Below are 17,399 nucleotides of genomic sequence, written 5' to 3'. Positions count from 1 at the left end.
GAGCAATTGATAAAACTTTGCGTCAAAATTCCAAAAATTACAGGCAATTTTTTTCTTTGAAATAGGCGAAAGCCAATTGTTGAGCAATGAGCTGAACAGTACGCACAGGTAGGTAGACATCATACAAACATAAACCGACCAACGTCGGATGAATTGCTCTCGAACGACAGGCGGGGCAATTTGATTTAGAGGGGGTGTCCAAAAATAACAACTAAAGTAAACAAAAAAGTAATTCAAGAAGTCACAGAATGTTCTAGAACGAAAGCGCAAAAACGGTCAAGCGAAATTTTTGCATTAATAAAAGACCAAATCGTTCACAAAAATTGCTTCAAACTTCGTTCGAGAGCAACTTACAACTTCTTTAATTGTTCAAAAAGAAAGTGTGAAATTTTTAGTTCTTCTTTCACCTCAAACAATTAAAATCATTTCTTAAAAGTGAGATCATTATTATATAAACGCAAACAAAAATTTGAAATTTTTGAGCTCTAAATTAATTTACATCGACCTTTGGACTTTAAAAACTGGTCGACAAATGGCTTGGCGCAAACTGCAAGCTAAAATGCGGGAGAACGTCGCAGACTTTTAACTTCTGGCTCGATTCAACTAGTCCCAAAATTCAAATTTTTTGAAGCCCCGAATAATTCGAATTAGTAGCTAGTGAAAAAAAACTGTGGATGGCAACGAGTTCTAAACATATATTTCCGACTGGTAGGCAATTTGGAAGTAGCTTACAAAAAGGGGGAAAAACCGACTGAGCGCTTGATTTACGTAAAAGCGAGCTGTGGCTTAGGGATTCTAGCATTTGGGGGGGGGGGGGGGGTGAGCAGAGTGGAAAGGGGGTTAAGCGTTGAGGTGGGTGTCAAGCGATGGGGGTCTTTAAAATAGTTTCGGTCAATCGCATACTTAGCGACTAGTAGGGCGTAACGCTCTAAGAGAGTTGCTAAACCACTTAATGCCCACAGGGCTCTACCTGTTTATCCCAATTTTGATGACAAAAAGTTAATATGGTCAGATGAAATATCACTCAAACGAAAAATTGCAAAAGGTCACAGAAATAATATAATTATTTATATTTGGGTATTTTGGTTTCGTATCTGTGATCTGTCAAATATTTTTCTAATGAAGGAAATAGTGAGGCCATCATTTTATTCGATGATTATTAGAAGCGTGTTTCAGGACTTTTCTTGATTGGTTTCTAACTTCATTGATTTTTGTTACGACCATCTGATAACGCGACAAGTAGTCCACAAGTGCTTCTACCGCTGAAAAGTTGAATTTGTGTGCTATATTGTTGTTCTATTAAAATCGGGTATAGTTTGATAAAAAAAGGGTTTTGATAACTTTTAGCTCACAAGTTGAGATCAATTCAATTTTTGTCCATTCTAGTGGAATGATAAAAAACTTTACACATGTCGGTGATTATTTTAGACTCCTTCCAGTTTCAAATTACAAAACATCACCGAATAGCGTCGCGCGAACTGTTCTCAAACGATCGGCGAGCAGTTGGCTTCATCAGTGGCTAGCCACGGTTTAGTGAGGCTGGCTTAAGCTTAATTCAAGGGGCGAGACGAGCGCAGCGGGGGTGGGGTGCAACAGTGAAGGGTAGGGGGTTTTTAGCTTCACGGGGTCCTTATGGCCTGAATGATGTAAAGCGGCGGGGATGGGGGGTCAACCTCCAAGAACCGCCCTTCACACTATAAGTATAAGGCTCCAAAACCGTTTCTGTGAATCACATACTTGGAGACTAGTGAGCTGAACGCCTCTAAGAGCACTTAATGCCCGCTGGGCGCTACCTGTTTATCCCGTTTTTGAGGACGAAAAGTCAAATAAGTCAGACAAAAAATCGGTCAAGCGAAAAATCGCATTAAAAAAGACCGACAGGACTAATATAATTGCTACAAACTTCGTTTGAGGCCAATTAAACATAAACCGACTAATGTCAGAAGAATTGCTCTCGAACGACAGGCGGGTGGAAAAACATTTTACTCCACCGGGATTCGAAGCATTGACCTACCGCTTAATAACCATATGCACTTCCGGCTGTGCTATTTCTCCCTTGTTTATTCTATGCTGCAACCGACTTTATATTAGCAACAAGCTTTACTTAGGAGTGAGAGCAATAGAGATCACTCAAATATGCAGAACGAAAGCGTGAAAAAGTCACTTGAGAAGTCAAAGCATGTTCTAGAAGAAAAGCGCAAAATGGTCAAGCGAAAGATTTGCATAAAAAATCACGTTTACAATAATTGCTATGAACTTCGTTGAAGAGCAATTAAAAATGTAGTTGTTGATAATTAGAAAGCTTCCTATCTCATCTGGGTTTGGAAGATTAAAATTGGAGCCCATTGTATGAATTTAGTTGAATATGCACAAAAATTGGACACGTATAAAAATTCTCCAGTGAAATGTTTTACGCACGACGGATTTTTTTTTATGATAGCACTCACATCATGAAATATATCGATTGATCAAAATTGGCTCATTGATCACATTTTTTCGAGCATACAGTACCTTCTCCTCCATTAAATGGTCTGCTAAGAACAAGCTTGGCTATTTAGCTTTCAGTCAATTGGTCGTCAATTTATATTAGACTCAGCAAAATCGTTTTTGTGAAACCTCGGCTCAAATTCAGATCACACTACAATTGTCTCGTAACTCTTAAGAACTTGATTGACCCAAGGAATAAAAGCAATGAAAAATGTTAACCTTCTGTTTCTTCGTGCTTCTTGCTTTTCTTGTCTTTGTCTTTCTCCAATACGGAAGTCTCTTTTCCTGAAATATGCTTCCATGTGTATCGCCACGGCAGTAACAAAAATGTGAACCATTAATCGAGTTGCCAATAATGAGCGATACTAAATGGGGGGGGGACCGCAAGCGAAAAATATCGAAAAAATAATATGTGAGGTACAGATCCAATAAGATGCTGAAAATACAATTTTGAAGCAAAAAATGTGAACCATAAAAAGGAGAATTTATTTAAGCCAATAATGACAAAAGACAAATAACGAGATTTAAATACCTCACCTTTGCCCATATTAAAAAAACCTCAATTCTCTGAGATCAAAACATGCTTGACTAAGGCATTACTTTATATAATAAAAGCCACGTTCTTTTTGCATATGATTTCAATTGTTCCATCGATAAGCAATTGTAATTTCAGATTTGAGGGAAACGCCTTGTGTTCAATGAAATAATTAGGTAGTTTAGGCAAACGGTAAAAAGGTCAGAACGTTTCAGTGGAAGACGCGCCGAAAGGCGTATGAAACAACTTTTTTTGACCTCCTCCTAATATTGTAACCACTTTGCTGTTCAGGTTTTACAAATCCATTCAAAATTTAGTCTTTCCTTCTATTAAAAACATTAATCTTAAAATTTTTTTCTGCATTTCTGTAAATAGAATCAGTGATCGAAAAAAAGTATCCGCAACGACTCATTTGCCATACTCAATGATTGATCTGATGTGACCGTTATAATGTAAAAACAATATTTTTTTGAGCTCTGATGCCTAATTCCACATATCAGTCCACAAAAATTTTGAAGCAAAAATTTAAATGCTGTTCGAATTTCGGGTCCCAGTCAAAACCTATTCCAAAATATTTAATTTCTGCAACTTGTTTGAAGTTTTATAGCTCTTTATAGCTGTACTACACAAGCCAATCTTTTTGTAAGAAACAAATACAGTTTCCGAACAATTCAATGATAGCTTGTAACAATGTAACCAGTTTTCAAATGTATAGAGACTGCTTTTCAAGTTAAAATTATTGCGTCCCTAAAAAACAAGTGCTGTTTAATCCGTGTTGTGAACACAATTAAATTAGCGTTTCCGCAAAAATAAGCTGAATCATTAAAATAATACATACCCCGCAGATTGCCGGAAAATGGTCGCCATTGATTACCATAACCCTGAGTGGGGTTGAAATAACGAAAACTTGTACAACAAATACTGTCAAAGAGCAAACAATTTTGATGTCATTTCGTACTTGATTATACTCCAGTTTCTTAATGAGAGGACACAAGGACTAATATCAACACCAATAAGCAATAGAGCTGGTAACTAAAACTTGTAAGAACAAAGTTCAAGTAGCGGGCAACTAAAATTAACTTCATCCCGTTTCTATTTTTGATTTCGTTTTTCATGAATGACTCGGTTTATTTTAGGTTATTTGCTCAGCAACTGCTGCTTAAAAGCCTTTTGAGCAGAATGAGGGAAGAAGGAAACTGGACTACAGAAGTTAAGATTTCAGACAAAATGGCGAAAAAGCAAATTAGAACTAAGGTAAAGCGAAACAAATTTTTGTTCGACGAAGTTAAAGAATATGGATGCTATAATAGAACATAGATGTAAATTGAAAAACAAATCGACGCCGCTCAAAAAGCTAGGTAAAAACATTCAGCGATAAATTAATAAAGCTTTTTAAAATTCATTAACAAGGGCAGAAGCCTCTTATTAGGGACCTTTACGGCACATATGAGTTCCTTTGACCTTAAACAAATTCAATTTAAACTTAAGTTTTAAAGTGCAAAAGTCATTTTATTGAGTGAGGTAAGTCACCTATGATCAAAATCTAATCACGCAAATAACCTAAAAACTTTTGCTAAAGCGAGTGAGAAATGACGTCACGCGCGCAAATGCCGTTAGTGAGAGGAAGAAGTCATTCAGAAAATTTGACTTTTTCAGCTTTGCTGTATGAACAAATGTAAAACGAAAAAGAGCGTCAGACGACGAAACAAAAAAACCAAGAGCACCGCAATATAGCTCCGCTCAGCTTACAGCTTTGCAGCTATAATAAACATAAACTCTACGGGTCCTAAGAGTGAACTTTGAGGACCTCCTGCAGTTTCCACTTTAGGCATCGAATGGGAGTTATCAATTTTTGTAACTTGAACCCTGCTCAATAAATCTGAGCGAAATCATTCGACACACATACACACCTCTTAATCCAAATAATTCAGATTTTTGTTTCAGAGATCAAAGTTTTGGAACATACATTTTATGAAAATTCCCAGTGCTTGACTGTTTTGCGCTGAAATATTTTTTGCTTGGCGAGCTAGAGAAGCGATTCTCCTACAACAAACTTAATAGTACTAATTCAGAGTTCATTATTAACTTGATAGGTTATCCTGTTACAGAATTTTGATTCCTGTAAGATGGAGTGAACAGACTAATCAGTGCGAACGAAAAAAATATATTGGTAAGTTTGTAGCGTCTAATATTACAATATATTCTATTTGAAGGTGAAGATGTCACTTATAGATTGCCTTATTGTTAGGGGCAGTTCAAACTATACTAACCATCTTCATCAGTCGACTTCTTTCTACCAAACAGACCCAAAATTTTGCCTCCTTTCTTCTTTCCTTCATCTAAAACATATACATCATACGCAATTGCTGTTTTAACATGATTGCATGGAAAAAAACCTCAGATGAAATGAAAGTCAATAATGGTGCATCGCAGCGCCGATATACTGAGATTAAAATTTAATCGAAGAGGTTGTTGAGGTTTTAATTTATACAGATTTTTGATCTCTGGGTCTTTGACATCACATAAGAAGCAATTGTAGTCAAAATTTATTTTATAGAGAATAATTTTCTTGCTTCACGCTAAAAAATATCTCAAGATGATAAAACAAAACTAAACCATAACTCTAGATGGATGATTGAACGCAAGACTAAAACCAAATTATTTGCAACAGTCCGCAAAATTTAGACAAACAAGATTTACCTTTCTTTTTTCTAACAACACGCTCATCAGCCTCTAAAAAATATAGAAAACTTACATTACAGACAAACGAAATTAAACTAAAAGCACATCCGTCGGACGTGTGCTATATTCTGCTGCAACCCGAATTCGGAGCTGGGTGTGAGCGTGTTAGTCCTATTAGCTCTAATAGCATCTAATGAAGTTATTAGAGGCTTTTTATGGACCCTCACAGAAAAAAAACGAAATCAATTTTGGCGCTTTTTTCTAGCATTCTGCCATCTAGTTACATTTCCGCTGGTGAAAGACGTGAATAAGCGAGCAATTTACATCACTCATAATGCACAAAGTCGGTGTTATAAAACTCACTCGCTAAGTCAAAAAGGTTAATTGAAACTTCGATGGAGAGCAATTAAAGACAAGACAATCAAAATACGAAACGCTCCATTCTATTATTAAAATTTACCATTGTTTATTCTTACCATTTTCTTCGTTCTCCTGTGGCGAATCGTGAGTTGTATTTAAGCTAGCGGTGTCACCATTATCATCATCCTCATCATGACTATCATCGCCTTTTTCTTTTGACTTCTTTTCCCTCTTTTCCTTATCCACTTCGTCGGCCAGTTCACTCTTCAGCTCGACTGATTCTGATTGGCTAGCGAGGAAGAGGTCTGGAGCTGAAGCACGGAGGGACCGCTTATCATCAACAACTATCTCGTCCTCTTCAAAGCCTTCGTCTGAAACACCAATTTTATTATCCTATTAGATAAAACTGTGCAAACCTGTTAGCGCCACTACTGATCAGAAGCAAGAGCCACCAGACCAACAGAAATGACGAATAAACTTGAAAAACATAGAACTTGTGAAAACTGGAAAAAAGTCATAACTGAAGAATTTTTCTGGAAAAAAGTCATAACTGAAGAATTTTTTAAGTTGGACCGAGAGACTGTACACGCCCTCCGATTTTGAGATGGCAAACCCAGAGGAACAGTTTAGCAGACGGTTAGATAACAACTAAGCCACCTATGAGCCAAACAAACATAATTCCGTCAAGTCCATATTTATGGCTATTAACACTTATATAGTGCAAAAGGCATTTTTTCATATTTCATCTGTTTATAATCGATTTTGTTAATGTGTTAGTTTATGATCTCTTAGATTTTTATAAATAGTCAAATGCCATATATGACACTTGAAGTATTCAGCGCAGTAACTTGACATTTACAATGTACATATTGATTTTAATCACTTACTTGATCGGCAAATCAGAGATGCGTATACATGAAGTTAGAGATGCTATTTTAAATGTCATTTGATTGAACCGAAATGCTTGAAAGGTAAAAATTATTGTATTTAGAGCCATTAGAAAAGAGAAGTTGGCTCTCCTTTAGACGATAATGTGATTTATCAACTTAAATCATTATCGTTGAACATTTTGCTAGATCTAAAAATCGGCAAATTTTATAAGTCAGCTGAGCTTTCTTGCAAGAAGTTGGCAACGAGACTATTACTGACCGCAACCTTGGAAACTTCAGCACGAGATTGAGCATAGTTTACCACTAAGGATTTCCATCAACTAAAATTACAACTCTTTTAACGTGAAACTCGAGAACCACGCAGTGAAGATCGCATTCCGCTGAGATTCTTGAGCAGCCGCAACAAACCGATAAGGTAAAAGGCGCTGCGTCATATACCCGGAGTCATTCATGCTAACATCGATTGACTATCAAATAAAGCAACAATACAATGTTAAATAGCAGTGCGCTTTTCTGGCTGCCTCAGAAATGCGAGAAAAGTAAAACCAAATTGCGAACTATAATTTGAACATCAACAAATTATATCGCACGAATAGCTCTCAAGATATCTCATCCTTCACTTTTTGTAGGACTTAAAAAATCAAACCTTTAAGCATGCGCGAAAACAAAAAATGAGCGTCATACGAAACAAAAGGAGAACAGAACCAACAGAACAGATCCAAAACGACCTATCAAAAGAAACAGCCTCGATCGATTTCCAAATCATGCAAGTCATTCCTCCTTTCACTAAATCGATGCTTTCAAATACAGGATCTTTGAACGATGCTTTCATTCAATGTGCAAAATCTGTTCTGAAAGAGTTCCCACACGAAGTACGGTCTCAAATAACCATTAGCAGAACATTCGCGCAGATAAGAGACAAAACGCTGCACTCACTGACCATTACTTCTCCAACTGTTAGAGCCCTTTATCACTCAATAAGATCACGAGGTCTCAACTTACTAGGCCAAACTGTATTTCACATGGGCAAACATATCCTCAACAAAGAACGAAACTTCTACACCAGAAGATAAAACATTGAATTTGTAAATCTTCCTTACGTTTACTCGGACACCGACACTCTCAAACTGATTAAACTTCCAGAAGGGATAGAGCACAACCCGACAATTAATCACATGAAAGTAAATATTGATGGAGACTTTATTTTCGACGGATATGCAACTTTAAACGTCACTATTCACGATGCTAACGAAGAACAAAAGGTCAGAAATTGGTCCTATGAGAACAAAATTGCCGAATTTAAAAACTGGAAAGATCTGGAAATTAAATTCCATGTTCCTGCGCTATATAGCTGCAATTTTTGCATGAAAAAAGCCGCCAATATATCGGACACCATAAATACTAGTGTTCTATGGCAAAACAAACGCACAAAGAGACGCAAAACCGTCGAATTTTAAACGCAGAACAACAGAATATCCGTCCGGAAACACAAACAAATCCTGACATTACTCAGGAACAAGAAATGTTCATCAAGAGTCTTTTGGCAACCTAACCACAGACGAAGAAGAAGTTCAGGAAACTTTCATAGAAGAAAATCGTAGCGGATAGAACAGAAAGCACTGAAATGAGTAGCGAAGCAACGGAAAGCACCGAAACCACGGAACAAACTGACACTTTGTCTAATCAAATTTCAATTGAAAAACAAAGCAACGACATTATCAAATCAAACTGTCCAAAAAGGCTTAATTCATCAAACATTGAGCATCTCAAAGGCGCTGTCTTGAAACAATACAGAAAAGAGACCAAACAAACACAGAATAAACAACGAAAGCAACAAAGCACCGAAATACCAAGACATTTTCTGATCACTGAATGGCGTAAAAGGAAAAACGAATTGAATAATCAAAGAAACACCTCAAATGCTCTTAGAAATGAAGATGAGAATAAAGCGATTCGCTAAGCTAAAGCCTGTCATCGAGACAGCGCTCCCTTTTGATATAGCAGTTGAGCTAGACGTCCAAGACTTCACACATTACGATAAGAGAACATCATCTTTCTTGCACATAGATTATTTTTTTAAACTAATTATCTCAATTAAAGTAACATGAAAATACATACGTATAACCTCTCTGATCATATGCTTCTGGAGCTAAGCAACAAAATTGAAGAAAAGAACGTGGTCAGAGCTTTTGGAAAACGAATGACACAATATTAGAAAATAAAAACTATATAAGAGAAGAACTGAAACAATTTGGTAATGCTTTTCCGATTGAAGACACATATGAAGAATTGATGTGTCATATACGAGATGTATGCCAAGCCGTAGCGACAAACAAATCCCGGATGATAAGTTCAAAGACGAAAAGCGGCTTACGTGAAGAACAAGAACTCACAGAAAATTCAGCAAAGTAAATCAGATCTAAAATTTTAGATCGATACAACGCAACAAGATCCCAAAACAAAAAACACGAGAATAACAAACAACGACTGAACTTCAAACATTTTAAGAAATTGATGCAATCCTGTGAGCTTGCTAATGCCAGAGATCTCAATACATGGTCGAAAACTATAAACAGCACAAATAGTTTTACAACATTGAAAGTTGGTGACAATTTAACAAGAAATCAAGATGAGGCCTTTAACATATTTGAAAATCATTTCTCAAAAATGTATAAAAATAAAAAGAAAACGTCCTTTGAACGATTGCTTGATCGACAGGAGAGAGAAACTGAAATGACAACCAAAAACGAAATCTCCTTAGACGAATTGAAAAGGCAATCGAAAAACTAAACGCAGATAGTTCACCAGGATCAGATGGCATTACTTCTAACTTTTACAAAGTGTTTAAACGAGAAAAGGCCCCAATACTAAAAACAGTCAACAATATTGTACAGACCAACAGACTTGCAGACAACCAAAAAATCACAATCTTGAAACCCCTTCCAAAGACCAAAAACCCAATAACAGTAGACGAGTTCAGGCCCATAAGCCTATTGAACACTGACTTGGAAATTCTATCGCATGTTTTGGCTAACATACTAATCAAAAACTCGAAAAAGTAATTGGTCAACATCAACACGCCTACCTAAACAAACGGCAAATTAATACAGCGCTGACGAAGGTACGCAAGGCCCACAAACAAATGTGTAACAGTAAATAGCTCGTAAGTCTCGACTTCTCAAAAGCTTTCGACAAAAAAGATAGGAGTTACATATTCGCTCTTCTCGATAAAATAGGTGTAAATAGTTTCACAAAATCTGCAGTCACAATACATAAGCAAACAAAAGCAATTGCTGAAATCAACGGCTATCTCTCTCAGTCAATTGTTCTCGAACCAGGAGTAAGACAAGGGTGTCCTCTCTCAGCTTTACTCTTCATCCTTGCTATTGAGCCGTTACTTTGTTCTGTTGACAACTCATCTCACATCAGAGGTTTCGTGAATGGAGAAACTGTTGCTTATTCTGATGACATTACATATACGGTTTATAAGTCATCCAATGAAGTTCTCTTCGATACTGAAAGATTATTGTGATTGAACCCAGCTAGAAATTAATGTCAAAACGAGCGAAATCTTATCTACAAACAATATTCCATTTTAAAAAACTGTGCGATCAACAAAAATTCTTGGCAAAATGTTCCACGTTGACTATTCCCAGCCAAATCTACTTGGCCACTTCAAAACATCAAATAGCCGTCTACAGTCGTTTCAATTCTCGAGCGAAAACAATGAAAGCCAAGAAAAAATTATCGAAACATTCATTCTTCCAAAAATTCCTTTACTATGAACGACACACAGATTCGACCGTGAAAGTTTGGGAATTATGCAGAACCTCCTATTTACAGCATTAACAGCCAGCCTATTGAAAGCTGGTCAGAAAATGGAAATTAGAAGCGAAGTCCTATACCAGTCATCAGCTAGAGGAGGGATCTCCCTTCCACATATTATTTCAAAAATGGTTTCTGCAAAACATTTGACGAACTTAATTTACCTGACGACAACCCGATCACTTTTTTGAAAGACCTAATTAAAGCCTTTTAATAAACTCATTAGAGCTTAAAGTCGTTCAGAACGAAAACGTTATACTTTTATTCAACATAGCCGGCAGATTGCCGGAATAGCTGCGAACGAATAGACCTGCGTGCCATAATAGAGATAGAAACAGACAGATCTAAATTGAAAAATCGGAGCTGCTCAAAAAACTAGGTAACATTCAGCGATAAATTAATAAAACTTGTTGAAATTCATTCCGCAGAAGCCTCTTATCAGGGACCATTACTGCACAAATGAGTTCCTCTGACCTTAAATTCAAACTAAACTTAAATTTTAAAGTGCAAAAGTCATTTTATTGAGTGAGGTAAGTCACGTATGATCAAAATCTAATCACGCAAATAACCTACAAACTTTTTTTAAAGCGAGTGAGAAATGACGTCACGAGCGCAAATGCCGTTAGTGAGAGGAAGAAGTCATTCAGAAAATTGACTTTTTCAGCTTTGCTGTGTGAACAAATGTAAAACGAAAAAAGAGCGTCAGACGACGAAACAAAAAAAAACCAAGAGCACCGCAATATAGCTTCGCTCAGCTTACAGCTTCGCAGCTATATAAAACAACAGAGAATCCTCGCTCAAGCTGTACAATCGCATGAAAACCAGAGACATCTACTGGTACATAATCACTGAAATTTTTCCCTACAGTATTATTGAAAATCGTTTACGCAAAGCTGCCATTAAATACAATAGTTCAACGGAAGAGTTAACCCACTTTTGCCGAGATATTTGGAAAATTAACAAGCTCTTACCTCAACAACAAAATTTATTGTATCGACTTGCATTCAACTGTCTTGTTGACAAACAAGTAAGAAGGCTGAAAAATTTCTCTGACTCGCCCATTAGCAGCTTCTGCGAAAACACATTTGAAACATCAGAGCTGTTAGTTTTTAAATGCGACAAATTAACTGCAGCAAGAAACGTCTTACAATTGACAAACTGGTGTGAGATATTTGTTCATATGAGAGTCGAAACTCTACGATTTATTGCAAGTGTCTTAAACGGATCATGACAAGAAGATCCTGAGCAAACTAAAAACTATCTAAACTTTTTATTCAACATGTAATACTGTTGCGATCAAGCTACTTTTGCAATGTAGAGTTATTGATAATCAGCATTTGTAAATACCTCCTTCTGAACTTAAACTTAAAAGTTAAAAACTATACAGCTTTCAAACACTACTGAAAACAATTATGACCATATTAGACGATGCAACTTTTTTCAGCAAACGTTTCCAGGTCACGAATTGCCTGCGAGTTAGCTGAAACAAAAGAGACTGCTGCCCGAAGCTTTCCGTAACTGACGCTTTTTGACTACCTGAACTGATTTGTCTATTCGTGGAGCTACGTGAGCTGCTGCGCTGAGAAAAGCCCAGGTGGATTTTTGGTCGTATTTTGGGTCACCAAACATAAGGGTCGTATGTTGGTAGTCATCATTGCATGTTGTGCTATAAGACCGAAGTGAATCGAATGTCTTCCTAGGACCAAACAGGAATTTAAAGTGTGGATGTTAGTCAAATATTGTCACAATAATTATATGCGGTGTCAACCCAATTCAGACAAAAAAACTTTCATTTGCCATCTGTTTGGTTAAACTGACATTTGAAAGGTAGACCCACGTGCAAAATTTCTATTTTGCGTGCAAAATTTTTATTGTACGTGCAGCAATGTTTATTAAGCAATCGACAATTGAAAAAATGAAAACTAAAACAATGGCACACGAACACAAAGTCTGACTAACACACGTATGGGATCAAGAAACGCCACGGACGCAGAAAAACTAAACTAAAGAGCCATCAAACGTTTACCGAAAGAAAAAAAGGATTCTTCATCATCCGGAACATTCCTAATCTAACAAAAGCGTCAATTTTGAAATTTTAAACATTTTTACAGAAGAGAAAAAGGTCTGATTTAAATGCTGAAAAGATAAAAAGAACACAAGAATTTCCGGGAATTATCACCAGTACTTGGTTAAAGATGGTTAAAACACAAACTGCAGTCATTTATGACACAAACTCGTCAACATAGCCCACCGGTTGCCACAAAAATTACGCTGTTGATCGCTTGCATTGGGACTGGCAGATAAAGACGAATAGAGAAGTGACGAGAATAAGAAAGTTCTACCCGATTAACAGTGTCATTAGGCGTTTTTGATTTGGTACAAAGTATCCAAAAATTCAATAAATATGGCTAATTCTGCAAATTGAAAAATAAGCAAATAAAATTGAATAAATAACAGTGAGCGAGGTCAGAAGAGGGACGACAAGAGCAACGGGGGATTAGTATCAAACTAATGGTGTTATCGGCTTACAGGCACAGGGGAAGAGAGAAGGCATAATTTTAAAAAAAATTCAACTTTTCGACTTTCTACCCATTTTTTAACAAATTGAAATTTTTAAAATTATGCCTTCTCTCCTCCCCTGTGCCTGTAAGCCGAGAACACCATTAGTTTGATACTAATCCCCCGTTGCTCTTGTTGTACCAATCGGGCTCACACGAATCAGTTGCGTCTGTTTTTAAGCAAGTTAAAAATTTAGAGTGGGCCACTAGTCCTTTATTAGACAACTTGACTTTTTGGGTTAGATTCGGACTGTACTTTTTATGAGAAACATACGCTCTATAAGGAAAAGGCCGTAATATAGCTTTTTTCAAAATTAGTATTCGAAATCGAAAATTCAAGAATCTAATACTAGCAATAATATGGCACATATGTTCGGCACAAATTAGATGCACACTATTGATCTTTAACTAGTAAATGTTCAAAAAACTTAAGTTCATTAAGTGAGTTCAAAAGTATTTTTTTTACTGAGGTAAGACACGCAATTGCCCTAAAAGCAGAAATGACGTCACGCACACAAATTTTAACTGCAAAGCAGTAGAAGTAACCGAAATTGAAAAAGTCAATGGTCGCAAGAATCATCGATGGAGACGACGAATTAAAGAAAAACACGATGTCCCCAATAATAGCGCTATCGCTTCGCGGCTATTAAAAAAACCGACTAAACGTCGGAGGAATTGCTCTCGAACGACTAGTGGGAGTTCTAATAAATTGCAGCCTGCTTCAGACGGGGGGGGGGGTGGAGGGAGGGTGAGCCTAAATGGGACTACGAAGTTCAATAGAGGGCTTCAAATAACCACATTCGAGGTTAAAATATACCACTATTAAGATTAAAATTTTAAAATGACGCCAGTTTCGGCGCACTTCTCAGTTGACTTTTAGTATTAAATTGCCGCCAATTGAGTTCAGCTGCTTGAAATTAAGATTGAGAATTTTAGATCACGCGAAACGCAAAAAGTCAAGGGCGTAAACGTCACTCGAAAAGTCAAAATTGTCAAGCGAACATTTTGCACAAAAAAGACACACGTTTACAATAATTGCTATGAACTTCGTTCAAGAGCAATTAAACATGCAGATCCACCATTATGGATCAATATAATGTCATTTTTCTTTGAAATGTGGAAGTTGTAGGTTGTAACCACTTCCTACCATCACGAAAGAAATGCACAAAATCAGTGCCTCATCTTCATACTTACCGCCCTCAAGTGGTTTGGATTTGATCGTCCTTACTCTCGCAACTGGTTGATCATCAGACTGATTCGGCTCAATTGAGATTTCCTGTGTTGAAGAAGAAATCGGCAGATCTGGAATTGAGAGATCTGGCAACGATCCCAATTTGGTGGTCCAGTGCACTGGTAGAGTCTGGTTTAATCTCTCCTTTTCCTCCTCAATCTGAAAATAATACTTACATTACGATTTCGAGCAATAAATCATGAATATAGAACAACATTGCCACAAATGAAAATTAGTTTTAAGTTAGAAACGGTCCACACAATACTGGTCCAGACAAAGCTGAGCTCTGAAGCAACTGGTCTTCTAGCGATGGGTCTTCTGAATTCTAGCGATGGGTCTGGTGTTAACGTTGAAGTAACAGTCCCATTCAGTTCAAATTTGCTGAGCCTATGTTAGATGTTACGTTGGGTGACAAATATCCTCAGTTTAAGATCAAAATTCGTTTTCCACTAAAAAATTTTCGTAGATCCTTAAAATATTTGGTTACCGCAATAATCGTTTTGCAACTATGAATATAAGAAATAGCCACAACACCTCCTGAAGATGACAAAACTTGATTTAAAAGTTCAATGAATCTAAAAACGGTAAGTTAAAACAGTAACAGATAAGTCGGACGTTAAGAGCGAGGCTTCTCTGAAACGAAAAAGAATTAAGCTGTAATCAAAAGGACAAATCTTTTTATAATAGTGCACGGAAAACTAAAATTTCGAAATCCCGAAAGCAGTCGTCAAGTTTCCGTTGTCAAAATAAGAAAAAACGTTAACCACCAACATTTGCGAAAACGTACCCGGTTGACTGCCAAAAAATAGCCGCCATTGATTTCCATAACCACGAATTGGAATGAAAGAACAGAAAAAAATGAAGGGAGACTTTTTTAAAAGTGCGCACTATTTAAACAGAGATGGTCGCTTATAAGAACTATGTTCAAGAGCGGTCATCTAAAATAGGGCTTTAATGTTTAATCCCGATTCTATTTCTGACTTCGCTTTTCGATACTGACCCTGTTGACTCTAGACTTTTTGGCTGAGCAACTGCCGCTTCAAAGCTCTTCGAGCAGAATGCTAGAAGAGTAAAACTAGCCTGAAGAAATAAAAAGATTTCACGCAAAGTCAAGAAAAAGATTTCACGCGAAAAAGAAAGGTGAGCAAATCCTGAAACAGAATCAAAGAAACTGAAAAAAAACTATTTTACTTTACCTTATCAGAAGACCATTTGAATATTACGAGCAAAAGAGATAAAAATTGGTTCCAAAATTGAAAGAAAAAACTATCGCATTTAAATTGTCTTTTATTTGTATCAGCGAGTTTGCACAACCAGGCTGATATTTAAAAAAACAAGAAAAAGAGAAGAAAAGACTTGAAACCTAAGCGAAGTCTTCCGATTAATATACAAGAGACAAGCAGTTGCAGGTCAAAAAATATCAAATACTAAAAAAAATTAAATCGGCAAAATAACTTAAGTTTTACAAAATCCTTGGTGTTTATATCTTCAGAACCAAGACTGTAATGAAAAAAATGGCGCAAGAACCCAGCGTCAAGCTCGAAATAAAAAATAGAAAAAAATCATGCCTAATTGGTCTTATCGTTTGACACATAAGAAATCAAAACCATCAGAAGAAAGGATCTCAAACGACCAGTGGGAGCTCAACCTGCAGCCTGCTTGAACCGGGGAAGGGATAGCACCTAAAAATAGACTTCAATAGAGGTGATTATCCATCACTTCAACCACTAATGAAAACTAAAAACATAGCCTGCAGATTGCCGGAATAGTTGTAAATACAATAGCGTGCCGTATAATATAGATAGAAACAGATATAAAATGAAAAAGTCATTGGCGATGCTGAAAAAAAACAATGTGAAAAACATTCAGAATTAATTGATAAAGCTTGTTAAAATGCATTCTGCATTAGGGACCTTTATTACACATATGAGTTCCTTTGACTTTAAACTAATTCGAAAAGATTTTTTTGAGTGAGTTAAGTCACTATGATCAAAATCTAATCACGCAAATGATCTAAAAATCTTCTCTTGAGATAGTGAGAAATGACGTCACACGCAAAAATGCCGTAAGTGAGAGGAAGAGGTCAATCAAAACATTTCACTTTTTCAGCTTCGCTGCGTGATCAAATGTAAAACGAAAAAAGAGACTCTGACGACAAACAAAAACCAGAAACACAGCAATATAGCTACGCTCAGCTTATAATAGAGCTTCGCAGCTATAAAAAAGCGTTTTTAAATATTGAAATACACGGGAACACCGTAAAACTCAACGCTAAGAAAGCATATAACATCTTTGTATTAATTCTACCGGTAAAAAAAAGATAAAAGTAATAATAAATGATCGCCAGGTCCAAAATGGAGCATCCAAACCAAAAACATTCGCTACAAAAAACATAGCCGGCGAATTGACGGAAAGTAGCCGCTGTTGACCCGCTTGGCCCACATTAGGATTGAAACAGAAAAATATGCGATAGAAACAGACCGAATTTTTCAAGTTTAAAATTTTTTGTAATTGGTGGGCAAATTCTGCATATTCAGTAAGATTCTAAAATTACACTTAATTCAGCTTCTAAACGGAACGCCATCAAGCATAATACTAATGCCAACTAGCATCGCTTTAATGAACTTTGATACTTAATGCAATATGACTTAATGATCGGGCTTTATATGCTTATCCCGTTTCTTTTGAAATTAACATTACATTGCTTAATTGAATGCGTGAGAGAATTTAAAATCACTTCAGTTGAAACAGTGAGTGAGGTAAGTCAGAAGTCAAGCGTGAAAATCGTGACTTATGTAAAACAAAAAACGTGATCAAAAGGTAAAGCGAAT

The 17,399-nt window shown here is 36.5% G+C and overlaps 1 protein-coding gene across 1 annotated transcript in view; it reads right to left on the bottom strand.

The window, feature by feature from the left end:
* Positions 1 to 17,399, bottom strand: part of LOC142338008 (uncharacterized) — a 95,065-nt gene that overhangs the window by 36,877 nt on the left and 40,789 nt on the right. The window contains exons 12-16 of the mRNA XM_075387642.1: positions 14,532 to 14,727; positions 6,181 to 6,435; positions 5,723 to 5,755; positions 5,293 to 5,361; positions 2,707 to 2,772 (exon numbers count right to left, since the gene is read on the bottom strand). Coding sequence (XP_075243757.1) covers positions 2,707 to 2,772; positions 5,293 to 5,361; positions 5,723 to 5,755; positions 6,181 to 6,435; positions 14,532 to 14,727 — 619 coding nt within the window. The remainder of the gene's footprint in view (positions 1 to 2,706; positions 2,773 to 5,292; positions 5,362 to 5,722; positions 5,756 to 6,180; positions 6,436 to 14,531; positions 14,728 to 17,399) is intronic.

Source organism: Convolutriloba macropyga, chromosome 4 (assembly GCF_964194025.1).
Source record: "Convolutriloba macropyga chromosome 4, txConMacr16.3, whole genome shotgun sequence".
Lineage (NCBI taxonomy): Eukaryota > Metazoa > Xenacoelomorpha > Acoela > Convolutidae > Convolutriloba > Convolutriloba macropyga.
This window is presented reverse-complemented; position numbering and strand designations above follow the sequence as displayed.